This window comes from Alligator mississippiensis, chromosome 1 (assembly GCF_030867095.1).
Source record: "Alligator mississippiensis isolate rAllMis1 chromosome 1, rAllMis1, whole genome shotgun sequence".
Taxonomy (NCBI): domain Eukaryota; kingdom Metazoa; phylum Chordata; order Crocodylia; family Alligatoridae; genus Alligator; species Alligator mississippiensis.
Genome location: NC_081824.1, coordinates 85,286,613 through 85,309,956, shown reverse-complemented (window position 1 = coordinate 85,309,956; position 23,344 = coordinate 85,286,613). Strand labels below are relative to the sequence as shown.

The 23,344-nt window shown below is 40.4% G+C and overlaps 1 protein-coding gene across 3 annotated transcripts in view; it reads left to right on the top strand.

Annotated features, from left to right (window-relative positions):
* The window catches only part of PNISR (PNN interacting serine and arginine rich protein), a 36,057-nt gene extending 13,260 nt beyond the window's left edge, over positions 1-22,797 (top strand). For all 3 annotated transcript variants that reach the window (XM_059732230.1, XM_019486386.2, XM_006276067.4), the window contains exons 2-12: positions 476-582; positions 2,227-2,412; positions 5,089-5,312; positions 7,036-7,222; positions 7,470-7,660; positions 9,154-9,291; positions 9,837-9,936; positions 10,623-10,676; positions 12,001-12,171; positions 21,104-22,211; positions 22,453-22,797. In XM_059732230.1, the coding sequence (XP_059588213.1) occupies positions 495-582; positions 2,227-2,412; positions 5,089-5,312; positions 7,036-7,222; positions 7,470-7,660; positions 9,154-9,291; positions 9,837-9,936; positions 10,623-10,676; positions 12,001-12,171; positions 21,104-22,211; positions 22,453-22,483 (2,478 nt within the window). In that variant the 5' untranslated portion in view covers positions 476-494 and the 3' untranslated portion in view covers positions 22,484-22,797. The remainder of the gene's footprint in view (positions 1-475; positions 583-2,226; positions 2,413-5,088; positions 5,313-7,035; positions 7,223-7,469; positions 7,661-9,153; positions 9,292-9,836; positions 9,937-10,622; positions 10,677-12,000; positions 12,172-21,103; positions 22,212-22,452) is intronic.
* Positions 22,798-23,344: the final 547 nt, after the last annotated feature.

Genomic DNA, 23,344 nt, shown 5'->3' with positions numbered 1-23,344 from the left:
AAAAGGAACCATTCTTCACAAAAACACCCAAGTACATCAGTTGGATTACATTGTCCTATTTTTATTTATAACATATTCCTGTGAAGTGTGAATTTGTAAAATTGAAATATTTACTTTCTTTACACTTCTTTACACTGTTTTGAGAGTATAACACTCTCAAAACAATTTTTTTTGCTGCAGCTTAGATGGATTTTTGTAACTTACTACTACCTTTATGTAAATTTCGGGAAATGATTACTCTTTCAAAGTTTGTTGAACTAAACAGTTTAAACTAGTTTTAATTATTTTTTTTAGTTGGTATTTGGGACAATTAATATTTTCCTCCAGTAAGCATATTATACCAATATTGCTATTAACTTAGTTTTGCAAGATTTTTTTGTGTTTTTGAGCAATTGGGAAATAATGCATTTGTGTGTGTAACATTTCCTAAGTATCAATTCATATTGAAAACAATACTGTTTTTGTTTGAATTTAGAATATATAAAGGAGTAAAGATGTGGGATCAAGGTGGGCAGCCTTGGCAGCAGTGGCCTTTGAACCAGCAGCAATGGATGCAGTCATTCCAGCACCAACAAGATCCAAGTAAGTACATGCCCGAGGTTCCACTATCAAAATAAAACTTAATTTTTTTTGGTAAGCTCAGTTTCAATGTCTGCATGGCTGTATTGATTATTATTGAGGTGTTGCATTCTGATGTTTTTCAGAATACAAGTAAACTGATTTGTCATTATTGGTACTGAGCTGGCACGTGTTTTAGTTCCATGTTGTCTTCGTCTCTTACTTAAATTCTCAAACTGCACTTCAGCCTAGGTATTATTTACTCGTTATAATGTCTGCTGCCTATTGTCATTTGTTATAACCACAAGCTAGTTGTTTTGTCCCTGTTCTTCCAAAGATAAATTCAATAATAGAAGGACTAACACAAAGTATAACATATGGAAAAAGTCACAAAAATTAATAATACAACAATGTATGCTGAGAAATATAGCAAAGTGAACTATATTTATGTTTTTACACATCTGTACAAACAGCTGAATAAGGAGTATATGCATATGTGTGTGTGTGTGTGTGTGTGTGTGTGTGTGTATGTATATGTATGTATAAATATGTATGCATGTATGTGTATGTATATGTCTGTGTATAATATAATGGATTATGAAGAAGAACTGAAAGAAGTTTGGAGAAGAGAAGATGGAAGGTGGATGAAGATAGACTTTTCCTGTGTTTGCAAAGATAATTTAGAGTTGAAGACTAAGAGCAACTTCCTGGCTATGCCGGGGCTCAAGAGTTAGAACAGATTGCCTAGAGAAATTGTGGAATCTCCATCCCTAGAATGGAGGATTCTAGAGATTTTCAAGAACAGGTTAGACAGACACTTGGCTAATGGTGTTATCAGGGCTGATCCTGCCTAGAGCAGGCTGCTAAGCTAGATGTTCTCATGTAGTTTCTTCCAGCCTTACTGTCTTATGATCCTATGATGTATACTTGTCAATCTTGTATCAAGGGCTGTTGCCTCCACCTATGATATCTTTATTATGTAGAGATATATATGTCTGTCTGTGTTTGTGGCTCTTCACTCTGAGGACTGTGAAGTACATCATATCCATTGTTTGCTACGTCTTGGCACATTTCAGTTTGCCTTGGTTCCTGTATTTTTCCTTGCCTTGATTCAAGGAATGATGGTGGGAGAGACTGTGGCTCATAAACAAAAGCAAGTCATATCTCAAAACAGAACAGAGGACATATTTAAGACCACATTAAGGAAGAGTAAGCAAAGAAAATAACAGCTGTAAGAGTGATGGTAGAGGAGTGTGCATATTACAAAACCTGTGGTGTATCTATATCTTATCATAACTATGTACATCTTTCCCATTCTCAAGTCTTTACAAGGTCTGCACCTTTTAAAATTTGAATTTTGTATCCTTTCCCACCAGGAACGCTTAAAACTACCTTCTGTTCAGGTGATAAAGCGCACTGAAACATTCTGTATAGTTTTATAGAATATATGTAGAGAAATTCCACTTCAGCAAGTATAAACACACATTGAAATGTGTAATGAGCAATAAAACTGTAGTGTAATCACATTCTGTGCATAGTATCAATTATCAGCAAGGTAATTGTTGCAGGTGAATATTGTTACAGTATTTTTGTTGAGTGACTATATAACTCATAATTATATTTTGGAAATTTTAAATATTGAAATAAATTCTTCTATATTTGTTTTAGGTCAGATTGATTGGGCTGCACTAGCTCAAGCATGGATTGCTCAGCGAGAGGCCTCAGGGCAGCAGGGCGTGGTGGAACAACAAGGAATGATGCCAAATGGACAGGAGATTTCAGGAGTAGAATCTGGTGCAAACAACCATAACAATTTTCAGGGGGATCCCAACTTCAACAGAATGTGGCAGCCAGGTTTGTTTTCTTCCTTCCTCCAATGAAAATGTGTTTATACTTTATTTGGTAACCTGTATGAATGTTACCTGATTCTGTTTCCTCCTAAACCTTATCATCTGTATATACCTGATGTGCTTTATATTCTCAAATAACTACTTCTGGGAGTGGAAAAGGGTAGACCCAAGCATTTTATGCCACAATTCCGTAATCTGTAGGTTTTTTTAGGCTTGAGCCTAGTGTGTAAGCAGTAGTCTTGTTTTGATTTTAGTTTTGGTAGAGAAGAATAAGCACATGCTGCAGTTTAACTATTTGTATCTGGCTACTTGTTTCACTTCTTATTCTCTGGTCAGTAAGAGCTTGGGGCCTGGCGCTAGCCCCTCCCTGGCCTGAGTGTTGGCAGGGGCCCTAGGGCAGGGGTGGGCAATTATTTTGGGAAGAGGGCCGCTTACTGAGTTTCGGCAAGCCATCGAGGGCTGCATGACAGGCAGCCCAGGGCAGGTTAATATTAATTTTCTAAATTTTTTAGGGGCCCTACGGACCAGAGAGAATGGCCTGGCGGTCTGCGTTTTGCCTACCCCTGCCATAGGGTCTGCTACTGTCCCCTCCTGCAAACTGGGATTGGTCCCCAGGGGCCCATCACCACCCCTTCCTGCCCCTGTACATTGGGATTGGTTCCCAAGAGCCAGTGCTGCCCTCACATGCTACAGTTGTTCCCCAGGGGCCTGGCACTGCCTCCTTCTGCCCTTGCATGTTGCAATTGGTTCCTAAGGGCTTGGCACTGCTGCCTTCTACCCCTGCACACTGCATTTGGTCCCCAGGGGACCCGGTGCTTCCCCCTTCTGCCCCCCAGTGCTGAATTGGTCCCCAGGGATCTGGCACTGCCTCCTCTTAGCCATGAGGATTGGGCCCTGGGGCCTAGTGCCATTCCTACTTGGTCCTGTGTGCTGGGATTGGGTGCCTGATCCAGTTTGCAGGGCCTGGGGCTCCCTATGAGTCCAGTGCCACCGCTTCCCCATTGCCAGATTTCTGGACCTACGAGGAATCCCATGGACCAGATGACATGAGGCCACGGGCTGGATCTGGCTTGTGGGCCAGGGGTTGAGCACCCTTGCCCTAGAGGAAGTAGGCATCTGTTGTCTTCCTGTTGCACCCCTATAACTTTTTCTCATGGGTTTGACAGACTGCAGAACATGATGTGCCCAACATGTAGCTTATGAAATACTGGCTCAAAGGATTTTAAAACCTTTGAGAGCAGGAAGGGGAAAAATCTCTGTAAAATGTACTTTTATCATATCAGTCCCATTTTGAGGCTTTTCTGATGCCTTTCCTATCCCACTATGAGCATTCCACCTAAATAATCTTTTCTTAAAACTGACCAAACGTTTTCAGTAAAATGGATCATTTTCAGTTATGTATAATTTTCTCTCTCTTTTTTTTTCTTAGCTTGATTGAAGCAGTATAGGGGCTTCTCCCCCCCCCCCCCCCCCCCCCCCCCCCCACACACACACACACACACACAGCTGATTTCAAGCATGGAAAGACTGAAAACTGTGTTAATGTTTTTTCTGCTAAAAGTGTTTTTCATAGTTCTAAACAGATCTAGCATATCATCAGAATGTAATGGCAGTTTGAAATTTGGCAGGGAAACAGGTTCTAAATCCATATGCATGCTTTTCATTGGTCTAGTGGAAATTGCATTTGATTTGATGAAAACCAGGGGAAAACGGTACTTTTTCTATGTGTATTGGATAATTTAAAAGAGCAGTGGTTTCCCAAATGTTCAAGTAACACTATCCAAACGAGTCAAAGTTAATGGAGCCAAATTTCTAATTTAGACCTTTTCAGAATATCATTTACAGTTTTTAGCTGTGCATAATGAAGGCGTCTAGAATGTCAGATTTAATCCTAATTGTAGTTACTCCTCCCTCTGGTCTGTGAGTTTTCTGCAGCCACCTCTAAGACGTATAGCACAGCTGTATACATAATAACACAATTACAGAACATTCCAAATATGTGTTTATTTTAATAACTTTCTGAATTGTAAGATGAGGGAAGTGGACATAGAAATGTTAAATCATTATCAAGTAGCTGTTGGATCTTGTAGAGAGAAGTTCTTGGCCAAATGTAGAAATAAAGAATCAAGGTATTTGATCTGTTTGTTACAGAAAGTTAAGGATTGAGCTGATCATGATCTCTCTGTACCTGCGTGGGAAACAGATTTTTTTTAATAATAAAATGATGGCTCTTTGGTCCAGAAGATTTAAGGTATAATATAACAACATCCAATGGCTGGAAGTTGAGCATGAAGAAAACTATAAATAAGGTGCACATTTTTAATGGTGAGGGTTATTAACTGTTGAAATAACTTAACTTACCAGAGGATTGTTATAATTTCACTGCCCCTAGAAATCTTAAAATCAGGGTTGTCTATTTTTTCTGAATGATAAGCTATAGATGAACCACAGCTGTTGGACTTTAAGCAGGGATTAATTCAGGGAAGCTCTAGTTCAACCTCCATCATAACTGACTGTAGGTGACAATGATTCTTTAAAAATATATGACTTTGTATTGACAATATTGCTTTCTAAAAGTTCTGGCTTTTTCGCAATCTTGATATTACTAGAATAAGAAAATCTGTGATTTCTCTGTTTCATTGTTAACCATGTATTAAATTGTATTCTAAATCCTAAACAGAATGGGGAATGCCTCACCAACCCCCTCATCCACCTCCAGATCAGCAATGGATACCTCCAGCCCAAGGTCCAATGGAAATCGTTCCTCCATCTGAAGACAGCAACAGTCAGGACAGTGGGGAATTTGCCCCTGACAACAGGCATATATTTAACCAGAACAATCACAACTTTGGGGGACCTCCCGATAACTTTGCAATGGGGCCAGTGAACCAGTTTGACTATCAGGTGAAACATATTTGTTGCTTTAATGTTGTAGACGTGCAGAGTCCCTTCCGTGGAAGTGTTCCTCTAAGAATATCTAGCGGCGACTTGCATTCTTCAGTTCTACAAACAACTACAAAGTCTGTTGTCTGCTAAGATACATTTTACGAAATGTAAAATACCTTATGCATACAGAAGAAGACTTTAGTGTTTTCAGTTCAGCTCTGAGGCCAAACAATATTTTTTCCCATACTAATAATGAGAAATGGCTGTTATGTGCAATATTCAAATGATTCACTGTTTTTCAAAATATAATTAATATAACTAAGTTGTGTAAAATCTAAAAGCATTAAATAAAGTTTAGAAAATATATTTAAATACACTAGAAAATGTACTGTAGGGAACAGTCTTGCATTTACAGGGAGATAGACTGGATGATCCAATTGATCCTTTCCATATCTATCTTCTGTGATTCTCTGAATAAACAATGCTTTTTAAAAATCCACATCCAATTTTTTCTTCACTCTGGCAAACAAGTTATGTATAGCGTATATAAGGAATAGATGAGGGTGTTATATGTGGAAAAATAAAAATCTCTAGATAGAGAAAACTGATATTTTTTTTCTGATTTTTCACAGGTATTGAATGCTCAAACCTTTAAAAATATATATTTATTAACAGTCTATATCTTTTGGAACATCTCCCTGTATTCAGAGATAGTATAATTCTATGGAGAAGACTTTACAAGTGCAAGGATTTATTTCTGTTTTCTATCCTGCTTTTCATGACAGAATTTTAGTGTGTGGCATTGTCAGACATAAGGTGAACCATCCATTTTTAAAGGCTTTAGGATCAGAAAGCCGTCCTGTCTTTGCTTCTTTCTGGAACCAAATCTTAAAGAAAACTTTCCAAAACTTTGAAAGCAGCACAGAAAATTCTCTTCATAGCAAGTTACTCAGTAAACACAACTCAGCTTAAATGATAGTAAAATAACCAAGCATCTGTTAATATAAATGATCAAATCAACACTTGTTTGCAGTTTTATTCCTAAACACAGTCTTTTCAAACAGATGTGTTCGGTGGCTATTTTCAGGCACCAAAATGTAGTATGAACTCTTGCGCATTAGCTTTGCAACTCTGGGTTGCATGGCAACTTGCTTGGAGCCCAAAGGCTGTTCTAAATACAATTTAATGTACTTTTAATCAAAAACAAGTTTTTACTGGTAGCATCCTTGATAGGTGACTGGAAATTGCATGGTCTTGGAATTAACCTGCAATAAAACCTGGAACTTTTGAACTTTTGTTTTCAAGATGTAGTTATAGAATTGGGTGTTGGTAGGGCCACATTTCAAAATTATGTGCACTACCTTTACTCTTAAGTCCACACTTCATACATGCTTGATTGTAGGGCATTTGTTATTGATATGAGGTAGCTAGCTCCTGATGTTCAGGCTTCAGGGGTTTCTGAGCTCCCTTTCAGGTTCATAGTGGCATCAGCATTTACATTCTAAAAATTTCTTTTCAAAGCTGGAAGTTTGTTAAAAGACATGACTCCAACCGTAAAGCTCATCATAAATATAAAAATGAAAATTTAGATTTTTGGAAACAGTGTAAAATGGTAGAAAGCCCTTAACCTAGGAATCATGGATCTTCTACTTGCATGGATTTCTGTAGTCCCACTTACACACGTACACATGCTATACATAGTATTAAATGTGAAGAAAAATAAACTGCATTACTCTTTCAGCATGGGGCTGCTTTTGGTCCACCCCAAGGTGGATTTCATCCACCTTATTGGCAGCCAGGACCACCAGGGCCACCAGGTCCACCAGCACCTCCAGCACCTCCTCAGAACCGAAGGGAAAGACCCTCATTCAGAGATCGTCAGCGTTCACCTATCACGATGCCTGTGAAGCAGGAGCCTCCACAGATTGGTACATGTTAACCACTCTTTAATGAAAAAAATCTGAAAGCATGATTCGCTTTAGAAGTCTTTTGCTTTAAAAAGAAATGTAAAATTTGAAATCTGTAATTACTTTTTGCCTGTAAATGAATAAATAAATAAAGCTATTATTACAAGATACTGTTTACCAATAATAGCACATAGCATGTCTGGTCTTTTTTTTTTTTCTTTTCTTTTTCTCTCCCCTTCTGATAAAATTACAAATCTCTCCTGTGCAGATGCTGTGAAACGCAGAACGCTTCCTGCTTGGATTCGTGAGGGTCTGGAAAAGATGGAACGAGAAAAACAGAAAAAGCTGGAGAAAGAGCGAATGGAGCAACAACGCTCTCAGATGTCTAAAAAAGAAAAGAAAGGCACTGAGGAAACTGAAGAAGGAGATGGTCCACGGTTACCTCAAAAAAGTAAATTTGTAAGTAGGAGGGCTGACTTTTTTTTTTCCCCAGGTTTGTATTTCTTAAAAGCTATTAAAGTTCATTTATCTCTTTATGAAGAAACTGTGCATTTCAGTTTATCCACATCATTTTGTTTCTTACGTTAAAAATTAACCATGTGTCACTACTGCACTATCATTTACCTGATTTTTATAAATTTGTAGCAGATAATAGGCAAAAGTGTAAGTATAGTCTAAAAAGATGTTTTACCTTTATTTGGTTATGTGTAAAGTAGTGATGATAAATCTGCCCATTCTTTCCATGTCTGCATAATTTGGCAATTGGTATAGACTTTGACAGAGGTGTCTGTAATAAAGAATTAGATTAAGTAGTGAGTGTCATAGATTCTATGTATCCACACTTGCAGCACTGAAGCAGTTGAGGGAACTTTGTATTGCAGCAGTTATGTTTCTCCTAGTGCTTTATTTTCAGTGCTGTGTACTTTTCCTACAGTACATTTGCAAAAGCAATGGTTTACCTGGATGGGTGGGATTAGGAACAGGGAAGCTGTCAAAAACCATGAATAGGGGTTTACCAAAGTTGAAGTGGTAGCTGGCCAATTTCGCATGCAGATTGTGGGGCTGGCAACCATTTTCATAGGTGGAGCATGGCAGGGCCTCCTCCTACACCTCTGATTGGCCAAGGGGTTCTGGTGGCTCCACCCTCGCTGCTGATTGGCTGCTAGGGCTACATGTCATACTGCCCCAGCCCGTATCACTGATTGGTTGTGAAGACTGTCATGCAGCACTGCTCCTCCCCTCTGGTGGCAAGGAGTGGGGGCATATGACACAGTCCTCACAGCCAATGAGGGGCAGAGGTGGTAGCCATCTTGCTGTGCCAGCAGCCCTCCTCTATGGGCTGCATGGCCAGGCCATAGCAGCCACAAGGACTGCCGGTTCCCCAAAGGAAGCAAGCATTTTACTTTTGGTGAGTTTTGGGGGGTTTTTTGGTTTTTGGGAGCCTGTCAAAAGCACAGACCCTACACTTCTTTGTGGAGCCCATGCTTTTTCATGGGGCCTGGCTAAAATCATGGTTTCTGCAAAAATTGCAATTTCGGTAGATCCTTAACCATGAACTCTGATCCTTTGGTAATTGTTTTGGTCAGCAGATACCATAGTTTTTTGATAAGAGTTCGGTTCAGTGGAACTTCCTGCCAAGGCTGCTGACGGGCTGCCTCATGGTCTTTCCCACTCTACTTCCTTGTTACCAGCTATAAGAACAACAATGAATTGTCAGCTGTGTATACTGGTCTTGACAGTTCATTCAAGATTCATCAAATCTGTACTTGTAGATAGCGATATGTGGTAGCTGAGGATCTAATTCACAGACCTTGTAGAGGGGGTAGAAACTATTTATTTGGGGGGAGAGCATGTTTGAGGACTTCTTGTTTTGATGTGATATTTCAACTTGATTACAGAGAAACTGATGTTTTAAATCTAAATGAACCTTAAAATATACAATATTCTTGTAGGACAGTGATGAAGAAGATGATGATGTTGAAAATTCAGAGGCTGTAAGTGTTGGAAAAGTCAGCAGGAGTCCATCTCCAGCTCTTCCAGAGGAGCAAAGCGAACCAGAAATGACAGAAGAAGAAAAGGAGTATCAGATGGTACACATGACATAGTTCTCTGAAAATCGTCTACGCCTATACAATATGTTTATATTTTCAGGCATAGAGAAGCTCTTGTACTTTTCTGTGACTGACATTATAATCATAGGCATAACACACATACTGTGATGATTTTATATATGCATGCATCTCTAATATACCATATAAATATCCTCCACTATGTAGAGATGATAAATGTTAATACACACTTGCCATATATGGGAAGAAGATAGCTATATGATGAACTTAACATACTTGCTTACATACCATGCTTTTTCCCAAAAATCAGCCCTCTAAAATTAAGGTGCACATCATAAGCAGGGAAGCTCACTTTATTTGGTGTTTTCTTGAAATACAGTACATTGGTGAAACATAACAATTTAGTTTGGAAATCAAGTCAGATTTTAAATAATTGGAACAGCTTGTATTCTTGCTCTGGCTTCTGAAATCTTAAACTAAGCAGTTGAGTTTCCTCAGTGTTAACTGATTTTAGAACTTAGTCTGGAGCCTTTTCCTCTGATCTTATTTATAATTATTTTCTTTAGATGTTTTTGACAAAAATGCTACTGACAGAAATCCTTTTAGATGTCACAAACGAAGAAATTTATTACGTTGCCAAAGACGTACACCGTAAAGCAACTAAAGGTATACTTTATTTTTACTTCCTTTTGTGGATATTTTATATATGCATGTCTTTAGAACATTTAACTCCATAGCTATTGTCCCCCAAGAACAGTCCAAATATTATCCATCAGATTTTAATTAGAAATCAAATCCAGTAATCACATACTGTTGTCCTGTGAAGTGTATTGTGAGTTTCTTCAGTTATTCCATTTCTTTCACATAACTCATTTCTTTAGTTATGATGGTACCCTTGTGTTGACTCCTAAGTTCTAGCAATTTCTTCTTTCATTTTATCTCAGACTCTTAATTGATCAGAGGTGAAAAGAGACAAACTATGAATCCTCAGTTAGTAATTCATTTGCTTTCACTGTTAATATGCTACTATATATGCAACTGCAGGTGACATAAAATTAAACATGTAAATACTGACATCTGAGTTTTATATGCAGATTCTGTAACTTTGAAACTGACTTATGAATATAGATTTGTGTTTTTCCAGTTCACTGTTAACCCACATTAAGAATTCTAAACTTACGTGGTCAGAAAATCAAGGATTCGTTTTAAATGGATGATGCGTTTTTAATGTTTCTTCTCTCCCCCACAAAACAGCAATAGTAGTAGATTTAACAATACCATAGAATCTCATGACTATGAAATCGTGGCTATTTGTGTTAACATGTTGTTCCTGTTGTTGATGTGATACAAAGCTCCTGCAAAACAGCTGGCACAGTCCAGTGCACTGGCTTCCCTCACTGGACTCGGTAAGTATGTTCCTTATTTTTGAGAGGGGCTTAAAGGGGAGATCGCTCTTGCCTTGAATATCTAGAGAACTTTTTTTGAAAACTAGACTGTAATTACCAATAATTACTTATTAGTCAGATTCTGATTCATTACCCTTTTCAAGTAATACCATTGATGTCAGTGGGATTTTTTGTGGAGAAAGGAATTATTTTAACGTGTAGAGTGTCAGAGTCTTGTCCTAATTTTGTAAACTAGGTAAAAACTTGGAAGAGAAACTTGCTGTTTTGGTTGGATGCTTTCCTTGCTGACTTATGCTACTGGCGTGTTTTCATTAATTGTTTGAGGATCAAACTGCAGTCTCTTAGAAGGAAATTACTATTTTTATGTATTTCTCCTGTTCTGATCCAACTGGACAGTGTGTTACAGTTGATCTTGTTATAAATGTAATGGTTTAGAGTGCTACTAAAATAATTGTAATGTTTAGAATTAATTACACTCCTACTGAAAAACTAGACACTTGCAAAGGCTTCCATATTCAAAATTATCCATTTGAAGGCATGCAGGATAAGGATTTGAAATGCCAGTCTGAGGTGTAATAGCAAAAGATCTTTCTCAACCCTGTCATCTTACCATGATGTAGTAAAACAAAATGTCAGTGGTCACTTATAGTAGTTACATGACATTGTGATGTAATGAACTCTCTCACTAGTTTAAATTTTCTGTGTCCCAAATGTTTAGATAGTAAAATTAATATAAAAACTGAAGATCTGGAGAACTTCAAGTGGGAAAAATATAAAAAGGCCTTTATATCAGATGCTTATTACTTTCTGACAGTCTGTTAGTTAATGGTAGCTTTCTCTTTGCGGAGAAAGAAATTCATTTCTGTTCCTTCTCTCTTAAAATCCAGTATTTTCACTGTAGAAACGTTGATAATGAGATTTAGTATGTCTAAGATTGAAGTAGTTGAAATAATTTCATGGATGTCTTCAGGAGCAGGGTTCTGGCCATTTTCCTCTTCTGTCAATGTGCTTGGAAATGAATAAGGGATGACCTTGTTACTGTTTCCATAAGGAGCTTGCTTGTTCTTCCATACAATGGGAAAAGTGTCATGATCACTTTTAGATAAGCTGTTCCAGAAGGAGTAAAAGTAGAAACTGAGCATCAATACAGATATGGGGACCTTGAGGACTCCAGTCAAACAACATTTGTATTTTCCCTAGAATAAATGTCTTTTCAGAGAAGAGGAAATGAAGGAAGGGCAATGTACTTTCCTCTTTGCCCCACAGAAATATTAAGAACAAGGCTTAACCTTTCCTCGTGATAGACTGGGCTTTATGCACGCAGGTGGACTGGGTGGTTATGGATCAGGAGACAGTGAGGATGAGAGGAGCGACAGAGGCTCTGAATCATCTGACACTGATGATGAGGAACTACGACACAGAATCAGGCAAAAACAGGAAGCGTTTTGGCGAAAAGAAAGAGAGCAGCAACTATTGCTAGAAAAACAGCTAGAAGGTAAATGTAAATGTCTTTCTATTTTAAAAATTGTGTATGCTCTACTGCTGGGCTGTCCAACTGGTGGCTTGTGAGGGGTTAAAGTATGACTCCTGGATTACCTCCCAGGCACTCCTTCCCGTATTGCTCTGTCTTGGCATGGGATGACACATCTGACGATCCCAGGGCTTTGAGATCCTGGTAGCCCCATGAAGCAGGGGAGCCTGTGTGGTGGGTGTCTCTCGTAGCAGCGGAGTGCAGGAAACGCCATGGGCTGGCAGAGGGGGGTCGGCCATGTGGCCGGAGAGCACGGGGAAGACCATATGGCAGTACAGAAAAGCCCATAGGGCTAAGGGACAAGGAGAAAGCTGATGCAGGAGCAGGGAAGGGCATGGGGAAGCCCATGCAGCAGCAGGGGATGATGCAGAGAAGCCCTTGTTGGGGGGTCATGTGGAAGCCCATGCTGTGGGGGGTGGGTAAGAAAGGGGTGTGTGAAAGCCCATGCAGCAAGGGAAGGGTATGGGGAAGCTCACATAGTGATGGGGGAGTATGGAGAAGACAATGTGGTAGTAAGAGGAACACATGGTGGGGGAGGGGGCAAGTTTTGCAGTTCAGGAGGTTTGTTGCCCTCTCAGATGCAGCCCCTGGCCTCTGAGAAGTTGGATAGCCTTGCTCTGTAGTTTAACAAAGTGTATGTGCAGTTGTGATTCAAAACATACATTCCTGGCTACAATGCGTAATGCTTTAAAGAAGAAAAAATCAATCAACATGTTTTTTAACTATATAAAAACTAGTTTTGCTTCCCTTTTTTCTGTCTGCTGTGTAATATCTATCGTGTGTTCTTCGTAGACACTGCATTTTCATTTTTAAAAGAACAGATCAGAATAATGTTTTAAAAACATGTTCCTTTTCCTTTAATACATAACTGATATGGTAAATTCACCTCTGTATAGAGGGTCCATGGAGCCTGTGGCTCTTTTGTATGGGGCTGAATTTCAACTTTCTTGCCCCATTGCAAAAGATATTTGCAGGTTAGATACTCTAGGAAGGTATTCCTTTTCAAATTTCAGATTATGAAACTGAGATTAAGTTCCCTTCCTTGAACCAGTCATCCTTGGTTTTGACCGAGAAATTTCTCTATGTAGTATGTCTTTATAACTTGGTTTCTTGATTTAGCAGTGGGAACTTGTTATCACCAGGGATCCAGGTTTTCCATTAGCAGAGTTCCAGCCTGCAAAAGGGCTACTTGGGGTTGGGGGAAGTGGGAGGAAGTTGATCAGATGCAGGGGGTGCCACGTGCATGTGTGCGTGTGCACAGACGCATGCAGCCAGCAAAACAGCCAGGCAGAGTGGTGCACAGCAGCTCCCCCAGCTGCCTATAGGTAATTCGGGGGAGGGGGTAGATTAAGGTGGGGTCTGTTTGTGCCAAGCCCCCACAATGAGGGGGAGGGAGTAGGGCAGGGTTGGGGCTGGGCTTGGGGGCAGTACACAAGGCACAGGACCAGGGTGGGAATATGTGGCCACAGGGCCCACCTGAGAAGTGGGACAGAGCTATGGGCAGCCAGCAGGAGGAGAAGCTGGTGGGAGGGTCAGCTCCCCGCCGTTGTGTGCACTCCTGGGGCACCATAGGCAATGTACTGGGGGCTTTGTGGGGGAACATGCATGCCCACAACAGGGCACAGGGCTGCAGTCTGGCTGGACTGGCAGCCAGCAGGAACTGCCTCTGCGGCTCAGCAGGCAGGACCCAGTGTGGGAGGGTAGAGCAGGGTGGCAAGACTGCCATAGCCCAGCTGCCACTGGTACTTCCCTCAGGCCGCCCATACTGACCCCAATCCACCTCGCCTCTGGGGTAGAGTCACAGCCCAGCATGCAAGCGGCCAGCATTGGGGAGGAGGCAAGGGCAGCATGTTCCTTCCACTTCTCTCCCCCTAGTCTGTTACTGTTCATGGTGCTGGAGGTTTGGCATTACTCCATGGTGACGTGGCTGGCACGGGGGTTATGGTGGCAGCAGAAATGAGTCTTGCCTGCTAGGCCATGAAGACAGCTGGGCTGCAGAGACAGTTCCTGCCTGGTGCTGATACAGTCAGGTTGCAGCCCTAGTGCCCCACTGTAGGTGCAGAAATCTGGGGGGATACATGCCCCCCCATGCTTCCCTGGCAGTACACCAATGGCATTGCCTATGGTTGGGCACCCCGCTTCCCCACACATACCCTCCTGTTCCCCACACACTGGGGGGCTGCAGGTAGTGGGTTGGGAGTGAGAGGCACCAATGGGGACGGGGGACTGTGAGTTGGAAGTGAGCGCCATTGGGGATGGGGGGGGCTTAACATCAGGAATGAGGGGCATTGGCGGGACCAGGGGATTGTGGGTTGGGATTGAGGGGCACTGGCAGGACCAGAGAGCTGCATGTAGGGTGTGAGGGGCACTGGTGGGGATGAGGATGCTGTGGGCTGGGAGTGAAGGGTACTGGCATATCAGGGCTGCTTAGTACCACAAAGCAGTCGGTGGGGGGACATCTGCCACTGGGCCCACATCTTTGTGAACAAAGGGGGCAGAGGGAGCTCTGATTTTTCTATAACAAAAAAACCCCAAATCAAATGCCAAAATATATAGGTATTTAGAATTAATGTTATGATAATGTTTGAGGCACTATTAGGCTTCTAAATGTCTTTTAAAACTGTAAATATATGAATAAAACATTGTGTTCAGCTGATACATAGATATATCAGGGCTGTGTGTAGGGAGTTAGGGGCACACACACATGCATGTATGTATATATCAGTACATATCGGTGTATATATACTCTGTGTGTGTGTGTGTGTGTGTGTGTGTGTACTAGTCTTTCCTCAGGCACAGTGGTTACAGGCAAAAGAAATATGATGGACCACCTCCAGTGTTTTCCTGCTGGGAGAGCACTTATGATACCTAAAATGATGGCTGGGAGGCCCTCCAATCTCAGAGTGGGATAGGTTCCCTTCTTTCAATCAATTATGTGAACAGAAGATTTTAGACAATTTGCTGGTTCTGGCATTTAAATTGGAATCTGTTAGACCACTGCAATCAGTAAACAAAGCTATCACTAACATATTTTTTTCTTCCTGTATTCAAGTTCACTGTTTTCTCCCTTCCCTCCCTATTTCTTAAAACACCTGGAAACTGAAGTGAACCAGCCATCCATACATAAAGAGAGATGCTATCTCAACATTTGGCTTCTATTACATTTTTTTCTGTAGGTGTATTAAAGGTCTCTCTCGGTGGTGGTGGTAGTAGTAGTAGCTTATTTATAAGTTATGCTAAAACAATACAATAAATTGACAGTAAAAGTATAATAGTAAAATATATATAATTTAAAATGTATGCTAAAAACATACAATAAGATCACGCATTTTATCAGTTTAAACAAAATTTAATCAGAACTTGGTACCTTATTTTCTCACATACATAGACACTATTCTCCCAAAATCAGCCCCTCCAAATTGGAATACATGTTTCAAGTGGGGAAAGCTGTTTATTCACTGGAAAAGGAGCAGTCCTGGAGACGCTGTGTATGCCATGCAGTTGCCAAGATGGTTTCCACTTGTGTCTGCTCAGCAAACTGGTGGGGCAGAATCATGTTAACCGTCTCAAAGCTGTAGGCATTGGCTGAGCACTGTAGCTTATGCCTGAAGCAGCAAGCGTGCTGCTTGGAGGTACATTGATAACGTTTGTGAAGTGGAAACACTATTTACAGGAAATTATATAAAAAGCTATTAGTAAAGGACTGACAACCTTGTTTACTGCCTTTTGCAAGGGTCTGAGGGCTAACCTTATGCAACAGAGCAAGTCTTTCTGGAAGTGTGGGATGCCTATACATGGTTGTGGAGGCTGCTCCGATACTCGGGAATTCCACTGTGTTGGAGCAGACTCAATCGAGTCTGCTGGAACATGGCAATTACCGTGCTTCAGCAGTGTCTTGTGTCTCCTGTATCAGCATCCCTGTACTTAAAAATGGCAGCAGAGGTGCTTGAACTAAAGCTGAGCTTTAGTTCAAGCACCTCCACCACCATTTTTAAGCTGATACAGGCGACACAGTAGTGCTTTAATTAGAGTGGCTCTTGAAGCTGCTTTAATTAAAGCATCGCTCCCCCCACCCGTGGAGTACATGTAAAAGTGCCTATAGTGTCCAGGAAGTGTGGCATTGCAGGAGGCAGTCTGCTACAAAAAGCTCCTGATGGACACACTTACATTCCCAAGAGGACCTACTTTGGCATACAGTTAGCCATGATTGGGGAAAAAAAAAAACACGTTCTTTCTATTGTGATGCAAAAAGAGATGAAATGAAGCAGTGGACAGTAAGGTAGAATAGGGGAATTCTGTTTGATTGTGGCCCTTATTCTTTGTGCAAGTAACGCAGATGAACCTAGGGAGTATAGGATAGGCTGTAAGTTGTTAGAAGCCACATTGTTTTGTCTTCATTAGCTCAGTATTTAAAATTTTCCATTAATGGAGAGAGACATTTTCCTTTTAATTCTTCAAAGAATAAACAAGACCACAGATAGATGACTTAAATCACTATCTCATTTTTCCCACAAGAATGTATTCTGTCTGAATATGGGATCTGACACCACCTGCCCGTGACAACTTGAATATCTCATTAGAGTAAAATGCAGTCTGGTAACAGTGTCTCATTGCTTACAGTTCTCTACTGCAGATAAGTTGGTTTCTAGGCTAAAAGAGTGCTTTATTAATCTCAGAAGGGGAAAGGTCAGGGAAAACTTAGTGCCTGCATATCTGGCTGCATGCTGGCATCTTTGCTTCTTAAATTTATGTTTTGCTTTAAATGTAGGGGAAATACTGGGTCAGTGACACTTAGTATATTTCCCTGGCTGTTTGTCTGGAGAAAAATATGGATGTCATTTAACCATCCAAACAAGGGTTTATTTCGTAAAGGAGATGGTTCCAAAATGTACTTCTTTTGATATTAATAGGTGTAAAACTACTCATTTTCATCCAGTAATCTAAAATTCTGAATTGAGCCAAGGTGCTTACATTAATCAGTCTTATTTCCTGTTGCAGAATTAAGTAACGATGCAAGTTGTCTAAAAAGTAAATGGAGAGGGGTTTTTTCTATTTTTGAATAAGCCATTGGGTCAAACACCCTATAGTTCTGCTCCATTTAAATCTTTTAGCATTGCCAATACTTCCCTTTTGCCTATGTTAGTGCAGGAAGGATAAAATTCAACCCAGGGCTTGTGTCGCTGTAGCGCGTGCATATTCTATGTGCTTGTTCTAGCTCAGATTTTTATTAAAATAGAATCCAAGATATTAAAGTGATACCACTTCCTCTTTTCCTGTAAAGACCAAACTCATTTCTCCCTTTCATTCTATGAAGACAATACATTGGCTTCAGCAGTGTTGATTCTCAAGCCATTCATGTGCAATGTTGCTGAAAAGCATTTAAATAACCTTTGGAAGTCTGTTTAGGTTAGTGCCATTAATAATGCGCCATATGCATAAAGCAAAACATTAATAGAATCATTCAGTATCACGGGTGCTTGGACTTGATTCCCAGTTAGCACGTGTTTTAAATAATTCAGAAATAGATTAAAACGTAGTGGGGTGAGCAAACATCCTTGTACCCCTGTCTTGGTTGGAAAACTATTGGACAGAGCACCAGGGATTCCATAGTGCACCTTAGGTACTGTATTTGAACAGAAAGTAATGTTTCATTGTAAGAGAGCTTTATCCATTGATGCTTATTGCCAGTTTCTTCCATAATTTTTCCAGTCTTAGGCGTCAGAATGCTCTCTTTAGATCTATGAAGACTACATATAAATATTTATATCTTTTTACATATTTAGATACTAAATAATGCAACACTAAGCAGTGGTCTATGCAAGAGTAGCTTTCTTTGAAACCAGCCTGTTTTTCTCCCAAAACATATTAAAACATTAAAACTAGCAAGAGTTCTGAAAGGTTATTTTAAAGTTGTAGTAAGAAAGAACCATCTAATAATAATTTTCTAATCTGCAAGATTAAGTTAAGAATGAGCAGATGTAAAACCCTGTTCACTGACTCTTCAGTATTCAATAAAATAATTTTCATTTTTGAAGCTTGAAGTTAAACTGGTTAAGAACTCCTTTGGGATGCATCATTTACATTCTTTGTGATCCATGTTCTATTTCTCTTCTTCCTCCATAAGGAGCTTCTGTCGCCACAGTGTCCTTTTAATAAATGCTAGTCTTCTAATGTATCTGCGTATCAAATTTAGATTTTGAGGGCTTTCAAAATCCTCCAAACTGCCTCTGTTTTGTTCCTCTTCCCCCTCTTACATTTGTGTGTGTGCACAAGTATGTTGTGTGTACATGTGTAAAGATATTTGCATCAGACAGTGGTTTTACTTCTTATGCAGTTCCCCCTTCTACTAAGTTGCCCGGCAGGGCAAATTATGCTGAGGGGAAACCAGCACGGGTTTGTGGCGGGCAGATCGTGCCTGACCAACCTAGTCTCTTTCTATGACCAGGTTACGAAACACCTGGACACAGGAGGAGGGGTGGATGTCGTATACTTAGACTTCAGGAAGGCCTTCGATACGGTATCCCACCCCATACTGGTGAACAAGTTAAGAGGCTGTGGCGTGGATGACTACACAGTCCGGTGGGTGGCGAATTGGCTAGAGGGTTGCACCCAAAGAGTCGTGGTGGATGGGTCGGTCTCGACCTGGAAGGGTGTGGGCAGTGGGGTCCCGCAGGGCTCGGTCCTTGGACCGATACTCTTTAATGTCTTCATCAGCGACTTGGACGAGGGAGTCAAATGTACTCTGTCCAAGTTTGCAGATGACACAAAGCTATGGGGAGAAGTGGACACGCTGGAGGGCAGGGAACAGCTGCAGGCAGACCTGGATAGGTTGGACAAGTGGGCAGAAAACAACAGGATGCAGTTCAACAAGGAGAAATGCAAAGTGCTGCACCTAGGGAGGAAAAATGTCCAGCATACCTACTGCCTAGGAAATGACCTGCTTAGTGGAACGGAAGCAGAAAGGGATCTTGGAGTCCTAGTGGACTCCAAGATGAACATGAGTCGGTAGTGTGACGAAGCCATCAGAAAAGCCAATGGCACTTTATCATGCATCAGCAGATGCATGACGAATAGGTCCAAGGAGGTGATACTTCCCCTCTATAGGGTGCTGGTCAGACCGCAGTTGGAGTACTGCGTGCAATTCTGGGCGCCACACTTCAAAAAGGATGCGGATAACCTGGAGAGGGTCCAGAGAAGGGCAGCTCGTATGGTCAAGGGCCTGCAGACCAAGCCCTACGAGGAGAGACTAGAGAAACTGGACCTTTTCAGCCTCCGCAAGAGAAGGTTGAGAGGCGACCTTGTGGCTGCCTTTAAGTTCATCACGGGGGCACAGAAGGGAATTGGTGAGTATTCACCAAGGCGCCCCCGGGGGTTACAAGAAACAATGGCCACAAGCTAGCAGAGAGCAGATTTAGACTAGACATTAGGAAGAACTTCTTCACAGTTCGAGTGGCCAAGGTCTGGAACGGGCTCCCAAGGGAGGTGGTGCTCTCCCCTACCCTGGGGGTCTTCAAGAGGAGGTTAGATAGACATCTAGCTGGGGTCATCTAGACCCAGCACTCTTTCCTGCTTATGCAGGGGGTCGGACTCGATGATCTATTGAGGTCCCTTCCGACCCTAACATCTATGAATCTATGAATAAGTTTGTTCTGAAACTGAATCTAAGCAGACAGCCCATGAATGGAGCTCTCTCACAACCTATATTTGTGACATTGGTTATTTGCTCTGAATTCCTTAAAAAAAAAAAAAAAAAAAAAAAAAAAAAAAGTAGCCTAAGCAGATGACACAGATCCCCTTAAAATAAAAAGTGATTTCTTCTTGTTGAAAGGGTCTGAAGTTCTTGTCTTTTGTAGATATATCTGAAAAGCTAAGCCCACATAATGCAATTACCAGGTTATTTTTAAGAGAACATATCATCTCATTTAACATGGCCTGCAGACATGCAAGCAGTCCTGTCCTGTTTCCAGTGTTTGCTAACTGTCAAGTTGCATGTAACAGCAGTTGAAGTAGTTACGTTTTTCCTTTGTGTCTGTTGCTCTATCTCTATCTCATATGTACTACTTTGAGTAAAACAGAGCATGTTTGTGTTTATATGTACAGTTTACTCAATTTATGTATAATAGATAAAAGTATTTCCTGAACTGCATAACACAAAGCCAGTCTCAGTTTTTGTGTTTTGTTTACTTCTGGAGTGTTAAACTTCTCCAGATGTGTGGGCCAGATGAGTAGTGTGAGGCCAGCCTGTGGCTGGATCCAGAGTGTGGGGTACTGTCATCTGGCCTGCAGGGCCAGAAATACAGGGTAGTTTGTTCTGCTGCCAAATTTCTGACTTGTGAGCAGTCCCATGAGCCAAAGGACACAATTTTGTACTCCAGATTTGGCCAGCAGAGCTACCTGCAAGTCAGAAATGCCATTGAGATGAGGCACAGCACTTAACACTGTTGCCATTTGACCCACCTCTAAATTTCTGGCCCTGCAAGCCGCTGTCCTAACTGTATCTCATGGCTTAACAGGCTCCAGCCCATGTCTTTGACACTGCTGGTTTACATAGTAACAAACTGTTTAGTGATTCCCACCTGAGTGCATAGCAACTTTCAGCCCTACTGTCTACTTTGTAATTTAACTGCACTCCTGTTAACTGCATAGTAATATAATTGTATTTTTGTACTTGTAGCTACTCCTTGTAATTGCACACGAAAGCTCTTTTTTTTTTTTTTTAAAAAGAACAGTCTACAGTGGTGGCATTGAGGATTAGTAAATAAGCTGATTTCTAAAAATTACAAATGCTACGTGGGAATGTGGCCCTTTCCCAAGAGAAACAGTGTATTTGTTTTCTTACCAATATCTGTATGTTACTTGGCATTACTTCCATATTTCTTTTATATACTTTTTCCAGAAGAAAAACTACAAAATGAAAAAATTCCAAAAGATATGAGTGAATATACCAACAAAGAGCAAAATAGCAGCTTTTCACCGTGTGAAATAAAAGAAACCGAGGATGACATGGTTAATGAAAAGAAAAGATCCCCAAGTGAAACTGCACCAGATACTGAACTCAAAAAAGATGTTAAAGAAAGGGAAAGAATAGGAAGGAGTAGATCAAGAAGTTCTAGTAGTGGTAGCAGTAGCAGCAATAGCAGAAGCAGTAGTAGCAGCAGCACTGTGTCTAGTTCTTCGTATAGTACTAGCTCAGGTAGTAGCCGCAGTTCTTCACGTTCTTCCTCTCCTAAAAGGAAGAAGAGGCATAGTCGCAGTAGATCTCCTTCACATAAAGTTAGACGCAGTAGAAGCAGGAGTTATTCTCATAGAAATCGTAGAGAAAGGAGTAGAAGTAGGGAGAAGATAAGAGAAAGGAGGCGGTCCAGCAGAAATAGAAGTATGGAAAGAGGGGAAAGACGACGAAATCGTAGTCCTTCCCAAGAAAGGAGTTGGGAGAGACATAGAAGCAGCAGTCATTCAAGAGACAGGAGAGCTAGTCGCGCTAGTCGCAGCAGGAGTAGGGATAGGCGTAAAAGTGATGACCAGCATAGAAATCTTAGTGGAAATAGGCATAAACATAAAGGTGATGGTAAAGATCAGGAGAGGAAAAAGGAACGAAGTAGGAGCATAGATAAGGATAGGAAAAAGAATAGAGAAAGGGATCGAGACCAAGAAAAAAGAAAAGAGAAGCAAAAAAAAGAAGAAAAAGATAGTAAGACAGGAAATCATGATGAAAATAGGTTAAAAAGAAAAAGAGAAAGTGAAAGAACTCTTTCTCGAAGTGATTCAATATCTGTTAAAATATTAAGACAAGATTCTAGACAGGAAGGCAAAAAAAGTTCTACCAAAGATAGTAAAAAACATTCAGGCTCTGAATCTAGTGCAAGGAGCAGTTCTGAATCACCAGGGAGTAGCAAAGAAAAGAAGGCTAAGAAATCGAAGCACAGTCGATCGCGATCCATGGAGAAATCTCAAAGGTCTGGTAAGAAGGCAAGCCGCAAACACAAGTCTAAGTCACGATCAAGGTAGTATACTTTTTAAGTATTTTGTCTGATTTATAGTTTTTTTTTACTATCGTCTTCATGTGTACAACATATGAGAGCTTTTTTTGTTTTAAATAAAGTCTGGTATTCATTAAAATTATTGTCTTGGGCAGAAGTAACTTTGGAAAATCTTTTAAAATGACTAATTATTAAGCCTAAAGTTCCCGTAGTTTTGTGGACCATATTTCAATTAACTTTTTCCCTCTTTTCCTTTACTTTTCAGGTCAACCACCCCTCCCCGTCGTAAACGCTGAGGAATGAGGTGGCACCAGTGTGATGACGTTTTAAAAATTCCATGAGTTATAAAGGCTTGTCTCATTATAGAGGCACATTGTGGCTATGTAGGTGAAATCAGAATCCTTTTTTTAATCTGTAAATAGGTGTATTTTTTCCAAATGCTGCTCAGAGTTAAATACTTACTTGGATTTCTTTGTATGACATTTTTTCAAAAACAGTAGTGCTTAATAAGAATATAAACATGCCATTCTCTTTCAGCTGTAATGTTCTTAAAATTACTATTGAATGTACTGTGATGTCAATAAAGCTCTTTAGTTCATTTTTGTTTAAAGTTCTTGCACCTTAATTTTGTGTTAAGCGATAGAAAATACTTTTTTTTAAAAAGGCAGCTTTTTTTTTGTATATCAAATTTTAAAAATACTTTGAAAAAAAATTAACTTCTATCACATGTCAAAGTATGTAAGTTATCCATGGCTTTGCTTGAGATAAATCAACTGGGTGGGAGTTAGGGAGAACAAAGAATAGACTTTTTTTTCCTTTAGATAAGTGTCTAACAGATTTTGAATCTTCTTTTTTGGACTATCGAGTAGCATATGCTGTGTGTGTAAAGTATGGATTGCTCTGTAATTTGAAATATGCCAAAACAGACCAAGCACCAGTGGGAATATGTGCAAGTAACTGATCGTGTGTGACACTAGTTCTCAGCTCTGGAACTCTATTCCTCAATCAAACACTTTTTATTTTGTGTTCAAAAGAATGTTCTGGACATCTGGGATTATTGTTTAAATAAGACTCAATTTCTGAATAAGATATTTTATTGGTTGTGCGCACATGTGCACAGAGACAAAAACTGAGAGACTAGGTAAACTTTCTTTGTG